The 13,093-nt window shown below is 37.1% G+C and overlaps 1 protein-coding gene across 2 annotated transcripts in view; it reads left to right on the top strand.

Moving 5' to 3' along the window:
* LOC6580381 (low-density lipoprotein receptor-related protein 1) overlaps nt 1-13,093 on the top strand; it is a 75,156-nt gene that overhangs the window by 39,718 nt on the left and 22,345 nt on the right. For both annotated transcript variants that reach the window (XM_002006191.4, XM_044011240.1), the window contains exon 2: nt 11,882-11,995. In XM_002006191.4, the coding sequence (XP_002006227.2) occupies nt 11,882-11,995 (114 nt within the window). The remainder of the gene's footprint in view (nt 1-11,881; nt 11,996-13,093) is intronic.

Genomic DNA, 13,093 nt, shown 5'->3' with positions numbered 1-13,093 from the left:
CTGCGTGACTGTCTGCCCCAGTTAAGCTTCAAGCAGCTTAAATTGACAGCTAACTGTGTGCAAATGCTGCGTATACTTAGTGTACACATGTATGGACATGCACTTCATACTAGATGTACTACACGGCATGGAGTGTGTGCCAACAGCACGTTGCGTATACGCACAATTGCCAACACATTGCGTATACGCAATGTGGCTAACCACAAACGCAAACTTAACCGATAACAGAACGCAAATGGTAAAGCGAGCCAATGAACCAATACAACTAGAGTAAGGCCGAAACCCCCTTCAACAATGAGATATGTCGTCTGCATGAGATATTTATTGAGCATGTCAGCCACGATTCATTCTTATAGTTAAAGCTGAACAGCTGACAGAGCCACTGCCATTGCCATGGCTGAGAAAACAAAAAGTGAGCTATTGACTGAAAATCATCGATTGATTGTTTTGCATAGCCGCAAATGCATTGTACTACATGACAATGACAGACTGAGCAGACGCCCAGTCCAAGCTACACCACCCAACCCCACCCATAAAAGAAACGACAACAGAAATTGGAATTTGCCCACATCGGCAGACATGCATTTCTAAAAGCATCATGAAGCAAGCAAAATGAATTTTCTGCTTAGACATCAACGATGTTTCGTTGTTTCCGATGTTCTCGTTGTTTCTGTAGCCGTTTGAAATCAATGCAAAAAACATTGGAGTTGTGCTGCTTCTTTTTCGACGCAGTCATGTGGCAGCAACAGCCACAAAAATTGTCAGCCGAGAAAGATTGATGAGACTGAAGCGTGTGGCACATGCAGCACATGCAAGGGCAGCTAAACGAATTTTTAGGTGTTTTTTGTAACTGCTCAAAGCAAAAATGTTATATAAACTATGAATTCATATTAAACTTGCATTAGGTTTGGAATTGTTATTAATTTTTAGGCATATAGTTTAATGATATATTTTTTTGAGAGACTAAAATTGATTTTGTGAAGAGTAGTAATGGAATTTACCTAGAGACAATTTTATTCATTATTTCCTTGCTTCAATTTTTAGTTTCTGTAAGACTTCAAATCTCATAAATGAGCTGTCGCTCTGAGCCTTCGATTCGTTTCTGTTTTTGTGGTCGGTTGAGAGCCTTAAGTTGTATTCGTGTGACGCTCTTTTAATTAACTTCGTTTAGAAAGAGAGACACGATTTACATGCACTCAATTCACGAACGCTATCGATGTGTGTTTCTGTTTGATCGTGAACGAACTCGTTGAACGATTGTTGCAATCGATTACTCTCCGAGATTTTGCTCAGTATAGGTAAACAACACCTTCTTTTAATTGTTCTTAATTTAAATAAAATATGTTCAATTGAAACAGTTTTTTATTATGGAATATTTAGTAATTATTGTCGTGCTAAATATATTAATATAAATTAAAATTTTTATTAATCTCATAAATTTAAATATACATATATTTTTAAAGATAACAAATACGTTAGCTAGAGGGAAAAGAGATAGGAGAGATCCCTTAAGGGCATATACATATATTTAAAGTCGGGTGTAAATTAAGATCTATCCAACTCTAGCTCAAAGACAAGCTCTTTTATTAAATTAAATTCGCTCTCACAATTATAATCATATTAAAAATAATAATTGACTATTTCAACTATGTGCAAACAACATGAATACATAATTAAACGAGCAGCCCTCGCTGCATATCAGAGCTCGCCACAAACACACAGTTGCACCTACAACAGTCACAGCAACAAAGATAACGGACTAAAAATTGTATTTATAAACATTTATGAAGGGAATTTTCACAGGCTGCCCCTGGGGCCAGGATAAGTGTGTTGGACTAGTGGAATTGCGGGAGTGAATGCAGCAAGTGCTTTAAGTTATTGACAGCCAAAACTCAAACCAAAAGCCGGGCAAACGAAGGCAAAAGTTTGCAGACGGCAAAATTATGCTGTGAATAAAAGTTTTCTATGCCAGCAGAGAGAGAGAGACAGAGAGAGAGCCCCGTTCAGCCCCTTCCCGGCAGCAGGAGCCACATATACGAGTCTATGCAGATTAAAGTTGCATGCCCTGACGGCTTTTTATGGTTTCTTAGCTTGGCCATTGAGGCGGCTGAAGAGGCAATAGTAGTAGTAACATCTTTCTGACCCAATCGTCTGGTGTCAAGTGGCAACCAGCTCGGCTGAGTAACAAGAGTAACAACAACAACAACAACATCAGCCGAAGATGGGGAAGGAAATGTCTTAGCATGCGAGATATTCCATGCTATTGCCAGTTGACTCGACTACACCCGTTTAGGATTATTAAAATTTAATATATTTCTTGGACGAGCTCGGAAAGTTTAAGTAGCCCAAAAGGTGTTGAGCGTCATGGCGTGTCATTAATGCAACTTTTCGTATTTGGCAAACAAGCAGACCAAAAACTCGCTTCGCACTTAAATATTTGCCATAAACTTGCCAACGAGAAATGCATAGAAAAACTTTTGCACTGGGGCAAACACTACTGAGCCAGAGGGGGGGAAATAGAGAGAGAAAATAGCATGCTCTGATGATGCTGCAACTTTTTATGGCCCATCCAAGGCGCAAAAGAAACATCTCAATTTTGAGTGCCAAAGTGTGTGTGAGCCTGTCTGTCTGTCTTGAGCTGTGTGTGTGTGTGTGTGTGTGTGTGTAGTAGTTGAAGAGCTACGCAAAAGTTTTGCAAACCAACATAAAAACATAATAGACCCATAATATTTTGATATTAGGCAATAACTACTCCAGCCAATTGAATTTATTGCTTTTCACTAACATTTTTCGTTTACCCTTTGTATTTGAAATACCCAACAAGTCCATTATTTATAATTTACTGTCGTTCAATGTTTCCGTTTGTCATTATTTGGGTGAGCCATGCTCTTAGGTTGGGTATTGGGCATTGTAAATTATTAAAGCAAATTATATCAATAAATTTGTTTTATTTTTATTTAATTGAGCAATGAAATAATTTTTAAAATAAATTCTTTCTATAAATTAATTTAGCTGTAAATTGTTATTTTATTTTATTTATTCAAATCAAAAATGGTATTTAAAATTATTGAAATAAATTTTATAAATAAATAACAAAGTTTTATATAATAAATTGAATTGAATTACATACAAAATTTATGCTTTAAAATTTTAATAAGACATTTTTAATAATGAAATAAAATAGTTACCATATTTTTGCTTCACATTTTGGAACAAAGTCCCTTAAGTCATTCAATTATTTCCTTCTTTCTTTGCACTAAAGTTATGCAAAAGCTGACCATCTCGACGGCTTTTATTAAAAGAATATATACAGTTATTATTGTGAAATAAAAATATGCCAGCAAAGATTTTTAAAATGTGCAACTCATCGTTACCCATGGGAAATTTAACTGGTTAGTTCTGTGGCCGCTCTTCGACCTCTGAGGTCACTTAAATATGTAGGTTCTGGCAGAACAATTTTCAGCCACATTTGCCTGAGCTGGCAAGCCTTAAAAAAAAGAGCTAAAAATAGTTTTAAACAAGCAAAAGAGATGTAGAGGGCAATGCGTGACTAACAGATACCCTGAACGCTGCTAATATCAGGAAGAATAGACAGAAGGAAATAAAGACAGACGGAAAGACAAACAACTTGTAAAAAACAGAGAAGAAGAGTTAGACGAAAGAAAGGAAGCACAAACAGACGGAAGGACAAACAGACAGATGGAAATAGGGACAGAAAGCCCATCACCCTAATGAAGTACAGAGTCTGTTACATTCCTTTAGCCAGAACCAGTGTATCCTAACATCCGATTTTGAACGTTTACAGGGTATAGGAAAAAAATGTAATAAATTTGTTTTTCGTTTATTTGGAGCATGTTTTGTATTAAAACAATTAAAATTAATCAACAAAAAAGCGTTGCAACTTTTGTGGCGAGAGTTTCAAAGTGTTTTAGCTCTTTTTTTATGGGAGTGCCTCGCCGCAGCAGTCAACTGACGTCCATGGCCGCCCTCCCGTTCAGTCTTGTAAAGGCACGTAATAAACTCGATTAAAGTGCACAAAACATACGGCCAGACAACAAAACCCGAGCACGCCAAACGGCAATGTGGCCGGCAAACAAGCAAATGCTGGCCAGCCGGCAGATGAGGCTGGCAGCAGCCTCTGGCCGGGGCCTTGCCCTGTTGCAAATCCCTAACAGGCCCAGATTCTGTCTGGCCATACACACACACAGACACCCACACTCACATACATACGATGCTGGCTATATGTCTGCCAGTCAGTGAAATGGTCAGTCTGTCTGTCGTCCGAGTCCCGTGTGCATTTAAAGCACATTTATGTCAATCACGCTCATTATGCGCACGTCACTGCATTAAATTATACACATAGAGTGGCTGAAAGGAACAGGCGGAGTCACAGAGAAGATGCAGCGGGCGGGGGAGGGGGCCAGCAACATGGTGACCGTCAATGTAAATGAAAATTGTAGCCACGCTGCAAGGAAGTTCAAGCGCCACCGGAAGTTGCCATATTTGTACACGCGGTTAAGTCAGCCAAGGCTATACCCTAGACAGCGATTTAATGAGGGTATATGGGTGTCAAATCAATTGTATATATATATATGTTTTTTTATTATTTAAATTTAAATTTGGTAATTTATTTTATGGCTGTTTGGGAATGTGATGTAGAATAGAGACTAAATCAGTTGCTTGCTCGCTGGCCTAAGGTAAAACCATAAAGAATTAACATACATATGTATATATATATATATATATATATATATATATATATATATATATATATATATATATATATATATATATATATATATATATATATAGTAGGGCAAAAACCTGTATAAAAATAATTGCTTTAATGTCATATTTATTCTATAAATTCTGTTATATAATATTGATTCAGCTCATACCAAAAAATCAGAAATAAATATAAAAAGCTTTTTTTTTTTGTATAATAAATTCTTAAGGCAAAATATATACAGTTATAAGTCTTATAGAAATAAATAAGTACAAACATGAATAAATAAAAATAAACAAAAAATATTCGTATATATAAATGAATAAAAATATATAAATAAAATTATTAAAAAAAAATAAAATAAATAAAAATATATATTAGTTTGATAAGATAATTTTTTTTATTAATATTTATATTTATATTATTTTAACTGTTAAAGACTCTGCATAAGAGACTATAAAGTGAGAGACCCTTCTCTAAGAGAGTCTCAATTCTCGCATACATTTATTTAAATATATTTTTTCTCATCTATTTTAGACAAATATATTAATAATAAGCTTTCATTAAAGTAATACGAAATTGTAGATCCGCTTGCAGTCTCTACGTAGGATATCTCTGAAACGCTTGTTTGTTAAATCCCGTGTGCAGTTGCAGTTAACGCAAAAACGCAATGAAGTGAATTTCAGGCAAGAATTTTGCATGCATTCGCATTGCAATGGCTGAAATTCCTGCTTGGTTTTTTCTTTCCTTTTTGGCATTGTTGACTAGTTCCAGGTTTGGGTATAAAAAGTTCCCTCTTACATTTATAGTTTCGATTTTAAGAGCACTCATTAAAAGCGGACTCGTAAAACTGCTGCGAAAAGCGAGAGAAAAAATGCGCTGTACAAATTTCCGAGCAGTTGGTCATTAAAGTGTGTGCTGTAGCCGCTCAACCGTTTTCATAAGGAAAACAAAAAACAACACCCACACACGCACACACACCACTCAACTGAAAATTGTGGTGCGAGAGGAAATTGTGGTGCTTCATGCCGCGTATCTTCAGTGCCCATTAAAATGTTTTGCTTGCTTGCGGGAAGATCGCGCATGATAAAATAATATATTTATTATATTTATTTCGCATTGATGTTTTTTTTTATTAACATATATAGTCTCTGTCTCTCTCTCTCTCTCTCTCTCTCTCTAGCTACGTTTTAACAATAAGCTTTTCATTCTCTTTTGTTGTAAGAAATCAGTGACTGCTGCAATTTGAGGCAGCTGCATAAAAAGTGTTGCATACGCTGCAGGCGCACGTAGCGTTAACTGTCAACGCGTCACTCAGCGCGCTAATTAAGTGAAAAACTATGTTAAAAAGTGCAGCGGGTGGAGCGGGTGCACTGTGCCGCCGCATCTTTTTGACCCAAAAAACGTGCCAAGTTGTTGACAAACAACAAACAGTGTCGACCCCAACTCTGGCTCTGTTCTGTTCTGTTCTGTTCAGTTCGGTTCTGTTCTATTCCGTTCTGCTGCTGGTTCTGGTAGTGATTCGGATTCAGTTTCAGATGCTGATGCTGCCGCCTGACTATGCCAGCTTCCGTGTGCCCACATAATTCGCAACAGTGGCGACAGCAGCAGCAGCCACAGTGGCAGATGCAAATGCGCGACTCCTGCCGGAGTCGTGCCCAAAGGCGCTTAACCCGCTTTCGTCGTCGTTGTCGGGCGTGGATGGAAAATAAGCGATGCGCAGCTTAGGCAAAAGTTTGTTTGTTTCATGCCACGCAAAAGTTACATCAAAGCACATAAAAACTGAACAACAACAACAACGAAAACAAAAAAAGGAACAGAAAAAAAATAAAGGGCACAGAAAATAACAAGTAATAGGATGTCGCATACGAGAAAACACTTGGCGGCAATGTGACAGCCAGCCAGAAAGCGTATCAAATTAAAATTGTGAACAAACACAGGCACACACACATACACACGCACACGGAACGGTATGGCACGTAGCAGCAGCAAGAGTCAATTAAAATTTCTATTTGATTTGGCAAATGTCAGTGGCAAGCGAGCACACGGCTACGGCTATGGCTACGGTTATCCACACACACACACACACACACGCACAGAGCACACAGACATTTCAGCAGATCCCAATGGAGATGGCCAGACACCCGCATGGTCATCCACAGCGCTGCTGACCAAATGCCAACAGCAGACAGAGCTGAGTTGAAAATTGGCTACAGGTAGAAGGCAAACAATGCCAAGCCAAACGAACGCATTCCACAAATCTATTTCGCAAACAAATGGCAAAAACAAAAAATACAAAATTTCAATTGAAATAATTCAGTTATTTTTGGAAAGGGGGAATTTGGGGAAAAAATGACACATATAAATAAATTAATTAAATATACATATATGGATTTTAGAGAATATTTTATTTATTTTTTATTTACCGTTTGCATAAATGGAATTCTTTATTTTTGATTATTTTAGGGCATTTTTAATTATTCAAAAAGTTCGTCAAAATGAATATTTAAAATAAAATCAAATGCTGAAATGTATTTTATGAATTATTTATTTTATTTATATTTTGTTTTTATTAAACTTTGCCTAACAAAAGTAGAAAAAATTTAGACGAAATATAAAATAGATTGTAATGAATAATTGAACTATGGAATATATTAGCATTTTAACTAAACTTGATGATGGAAAAATGCTTTGTATAATTTAAATATGTGTGTGCCTATGTCTGTTTGAGTGTGTTTTTTAAAATTCATAATATATGAATATTTAACGACTGTAATAGGCAGTATTGCTCATAGACTTGTGTTGTTTATATACTTGTTTATTACAATAGTTAAATACCTTTTCCCCAAGAAATACAGTCTGGGTAAATATTTGTTGAAATTATGGAGAAATTGTTTTCGAAACCAGCTCAATGGGAGCAACGAGACTTTCTAGGTAGGTAGCTTGGGCAGGTCGGTAGGTAAACGAACTGAACTGCTAGACATTACAAAAGATGAGCTGAAAGTAAAATAAACTGAAATTGAGTGCATATCGAGAGAGCGGAAGATAGCTTAAGTATGCACAGCACAAAGACTCTGACTGTAAGTAGAGTCAAGTGCGGGTCTTAGCTATTCCATAATGCTTAATGATGCCAAATATTGTTTGCTAATATGTCAGCTCGGCGGACCATTTCAATGATCTCGGCAATAAAACGCACTTAAGCCACGTGAACTATATCAAAATGGCATAATACTAATTCCGAATGGCGCCGAGTTGCTAAATGTGATTGCGAGGCTCATAAATTATGGATAGCACAAATATGACTAAAGGAAAAACAAAAGAAAAACGAGAAAAACAACAACAAATATGGCACGCATTGCAGACAAAAGCGCAGAATTTATGATGCTCTATATATGTATATATATCTGCACATACATATATATATATGTGTATAAATATATTCTCATATTTTGTGGCTACCTGCAGCAGCACATGCTGCACGCACACAACCGAAAGCAAAATAACAACAAGAAGAGCCATTAAAGTTTACGGGTGCGTTAATAACAATGAAAATAAAAGCGCCACCTATGCGGCCAACGTGGGCAACTGTCGCGCGTCGTTTCGCCCCACAAAATGCGCTACAAAAATTTGAATTCCCCCAACGTGCACTATTTGGATGCACTCGGAAATATACTTATTGCATTAGCCGCACACACAATGGAGAAGCTGCAAGAAATATTTGCATGCACACAATAAATTGGCCCCGATGCACATTAACTGTACAGCTGCAGCGTGCCAAAATAGACAATTCCATGAGCTGAATGCACTGAGCAGACTTTAAACAAAAGCTATTTTTGCTAAAAAAAAAACATTGCTGAATTGTTAAGCTTTTTTTTCCATTAATAGAAAAGACATGTGATATGTATAATCATATATTAAATATTTAAATGAATAAAATATAATATAAATTTAATTTGTTTACGATTGTTGTCCGCTAACAATTTTGTGTGAACTAATTCACGGAAAAATGTTGAGTGAATGCTTTAAATATAGATAATTTAAAAATATATTTAATATTGAAAAATCTGTTTAATATTAAATATATGTATATAATATAAATAATAAATAAATAATATAAATTAAATAAATATCTAAAAAATAATAAATTAATTAAATAAATGTGTAAACAATAATTTAATACATATATAAATAATATTTGATAAAGAAAACTGAGATAATTATCTACTAAAAAATATATATTAAATATATATTTAAAAAAAAAAAATTAATATTAAATCTATATAATTTAAGCATTAAGTTTTACGTACTTAAATTAGCAAGCGATTTTCTAGCTTCTTGTACGGACTTGTACTGGGAATTTTCCTTTGATAAGATGTACACTAGACTTTTTATTTCTGTAAACGAAGCTTGTACGGGAATATTTTAATAGTGAGATGAAAGTTAAATTCAATTAAATACAAAAATATAAAGGAACCCTCGGCTACTACTCCAGAGTCTATAGATTCATCTAAACATATTGGATTAGGTTATATATAGTTTGTGGTACAATTTTTGTTGTAAATTATCTGTTAATTAATGTTTACACTGGAAAGATAAAAACTATACAATAATCATTTTCCTTGCCAGATAAAAATAACCTTTTTGTCTCTCTGAAATAATTTTAAAGGAATTTGAAACACAGGAGAAAAGTTTTTAGCATTCACGAGTTGTGAGTTCAGCTCGCAAACTTTATTAAAAAATGTTGTGGTTCACATTAATTGACGTTGTTGTTGTATGAGCTAAATGCTTTTCAGCGTAATATCTGGGGATGGCTTAGTTGCGTGGGCGCTGCACACGCTGGGCACCGGTTCTCCGCCTCCTGCCGTAGCGATAACGCTTGTTGCCTCCTTGCTTGTTGCCACCGCGCTTGTTGCCTCCTCGCTTGCTGCCACGCCTATTGGTGCGTCTGTTGTTCTTGCGCCAGTTGCCGTTGCGCTTGTTGGGGCCATTTCGGTTGCGTGCTTTGTTCTGACGCCGGCCGCCACGAGGTACGGCACGCGATTCTTTCTCCAATTCCTCCACTTCATCAATGAGCTTGTTCAGCTCATCCAGCTCATTCAGCTCATCCAGCTCATCCAGCTCATCCTGTTCAGCGTCATCTACCTCATCATTGGCTAGATCATTGATCGGCTCACCGTTTCCTATGCGTATATCCTTGCTCTGTCGCACCTGCTGCTCTGGACGGGGCTGCAGCGTCTTCGTCCGCTCAGCGCTGGAGGCGCCAATGCCGAGCAGCAAGACGAACGTGCAAAGTGCGAGACACTTGAGTGACATGTTGAAATCTATATGTTGCTCTTGTTGCCGGCTCATCGCGCTTTTATGGGAGCTCTGCAGCTAGTTCGTTGGCGGCTGTGTCAACAGGGGCTACTGTGTTGTGTTTGGGTGTTTGGGTAAAACAAGTTTGTTTGCCCTCCCGCAACGCAACGTAAGTAGAAACAGTTGCAGCAGCGACAGCAGCTACAGCAGCTTATCAGCATTGGTGAGCTGTAGGCAAAGTTATCAGGAAGCCCCCCCAACATTTTGACACCTTTTATTTATGCGTTAAGCAAATTTAAATTAGTTTTTTATTGTTTACCAGGCAGGCGCAAAGGCAAAGGCAAAGGCCACGCCAGGCCGGAGCAGCTAGGCTTGTCTGGGCAGAGCCAAGCCAAGCCAAGCCAAGCCAAGCCAAGCTAAACTAATGATGCAATGTTCCAAAGTCACGTACATGAACGTTGGCAGCATCGTCGCCAGTTGCTGCCACAATCAAACAACAATAATAATAACAGCAACAACATGAACAACAACAGCAACAATTGGAAAACTTTTGTTGCTGCTGCTCTTTATGTTAATTTTAATTGTGGGCACGTACAAAAGGCGACAGCTACTGGGCACAACTGCTGGCTACAAACTGCATAAACATGAATTCGCTTTGTGAGTGGACTACACTGGCTAGAGAGATACATTTGTATCAAACGCTCGTTCCGTTCATACATATATTAAGAACACAGTCTTGATCGCAAGCACGAAATGCGTATGCTAATAAATATTTGTCTAATCAAGCATAAATATTAAATTGTTACTCCAGACACAATGCTTAATGGGTTAAAGTTGCAAATTTATGGACAGAGAGCTCAGAGAGCTTTATACAATTTATGCACTGAAAACTTTTAGCCAAAGTAATTTGTCGTTGCCAGATGTACATACTATATTTATTAGGAAGCTAATAAAGTCAAATGTCAAAGTAATTGTGAATAAATTCATGGCGAAAATTAATAATTGATAGTTGTGTAGCTATAGAAACTGATAAACACTAATGGCATTATATATTACATTTAATATTAAATGCAATATACAGGATGTAGCATCTGCCATGATTTGAATACCTTTAACAGATATTTATTCATATATTTATAAATATATTTATTCATATATTTATAAATATATTTATAAATATATTTAATAATAATAATAATAATAATAATAATAATAATATTGTTATCGTTTATTAGTAAGATTTTTGCAGGGTTTTCCCTTTATAAGATATATATATAAGAAGAAGAGAAATAAATGAATAATAGGATATATAGGAAGACTCATAGTGAAATGATAAAATGAATTACTTCGAAATGAGAGAATCGCCGAATAAATATGAGAATCTGAGGGGCAAGGAGTAAATCGGTGAGGAATTTAGAGACACAAAATGGGGAAGATATCAGGAACTGAGAGGAAATCTATGAATGATTGAGACATGGGCAATAAATGTATTTAAATGATAGCATACAAAATTTAATCAAACTTTTAGTTATGAAAATCACTCAGAAAAGCAGAATTGTAGGCGGAAGCTTGCATACATTATCAGTCAATAATTCCATATAAATATTAAAATAGTTTTGAACAGCAAACAAATTCCTGCAGTGGCCATCAAATGAATTTCTGACTTAAAATGAAATTCTTGACTTAGATCCAATTGGTTATTTGCATTTTTATGCGATGCTCTTCTGCTGCAACTCTCTCTCTCTCCCTCTCTCTCTCTCTCTCTCTCTCTCTCTCTCTCTCTCTCTCATATATATGTAACTCTATTTAATGTTCATACATGTTGATGCAATAGTTTTAACGTTCTCATTTTGTGTTCAGGTCCCTGTTTGCCATCGTATTTCACATGCAACGATGGCTCCTGCATACCAATGCGCTGGAAATGCGATTCCGAACCGGACTGCAAGGATGGCTCTGATGAGACCAGCGATTGTGGTGAGTATAGTCCTGCCTCACTGAGTCCTTGTCCCTAGTTGCTGCTGCTTCTGCTGCCCATTTGCTGTTGATTGCTATATTATTGGTTTGACTGTTTGGCTGTAAACGTTTCGGGCATGAGTGCGCCTAATGACAGGTACTCCTGGTCAACGCGCCACAAAATGCGTAAAAGCCTCTACCAAAAACACCAAATGCAATTAGTGGTTCGTGTTGCCCAGCCCCAAATCGCAATTCCCACCGTGTTGCCTGCTGTGCACTTAGCCCATTGTGGGTGAACAGCACAAATTTCCGTTTTGCAATGTTACCTTTAACTCTAAACTCTGTCAAATGAATTTCCATTTTCATTTCCATTTCCATTCCCATTTCCATTTGCCTTTTCCGCTGCTAGTGCTTTAAGTTCACAGTTAGCTCCCGGTCGGTCGGTCGGTCACTAAATTAATGTGTAGACATTTTGCGCTGCATGCCAATAAAAACACAAAAACAAACTTCAAGCTGACTGCTGAGAAATGGCAACGTTGACAACTGCAACAACAACTGCAACAACAACAAGAGCAACGAGTAGATGAAGCAGCCAGAACTCTGGGTTGCATTGCTGCTTCGACTGTCCTCTCTGTATCTCTCTCTGTTGGCATTTTTAATTTCATTTTATATTATAGTATTTTTATGGCGACAACCACAAGAATCGAGCACAGAGCAGCGAACAGATAGCAGACAGCAGACAGCAGACAACAACAAGCAACAACCGACGTCTCTGACGACAAATTGTCGGCAAATATTAATGCAACAGATTATAATAAATGTGGCAGCCACAGCGTCTCTTCATCTACGTACCATGTGCCAAACTCCTCATGCATTTCACACTATGCGCTGTTTGCTTTCTCTTTCACTTGCCCCCTCTCACTCCCTCTCTCGCCTTCTGTCAGCTACGCAATTTCAATTAAAGCTCACTGACTGCACACAGACACACTTAAATACCCGCACACACACATACATGCAGGCTTTTTTCATATAGAGTAATTCTCTTGATATATCGCATTTAAACTGCCCTGCCCTGGCTGAAAAAGTTTCTCAGGGGATTTTCGCTGAATATAAACTTTA

Source organism: Drosophila mojavensis, unplaced genomic scaffold, assembly GCF_018153725.1.
Source record: "Drosophila mojavensis isolate 15081-1352.22 unplaced genomic scaffold, ASM1815372v1 contig_81, whole genome shotgun sequence".
Taxonomy (NCBI): domain Eukaryota; kingdom Metazoa; phylum Arthropoda; class Insecta; order Diptera; family Drosophilidae; genus Drosophila; species Drosophila mojavensis.
Note: the sequence above shows the minus strand (reverse complement) of the source record. Positions and strands in the feature narration are given on the sequence as shown.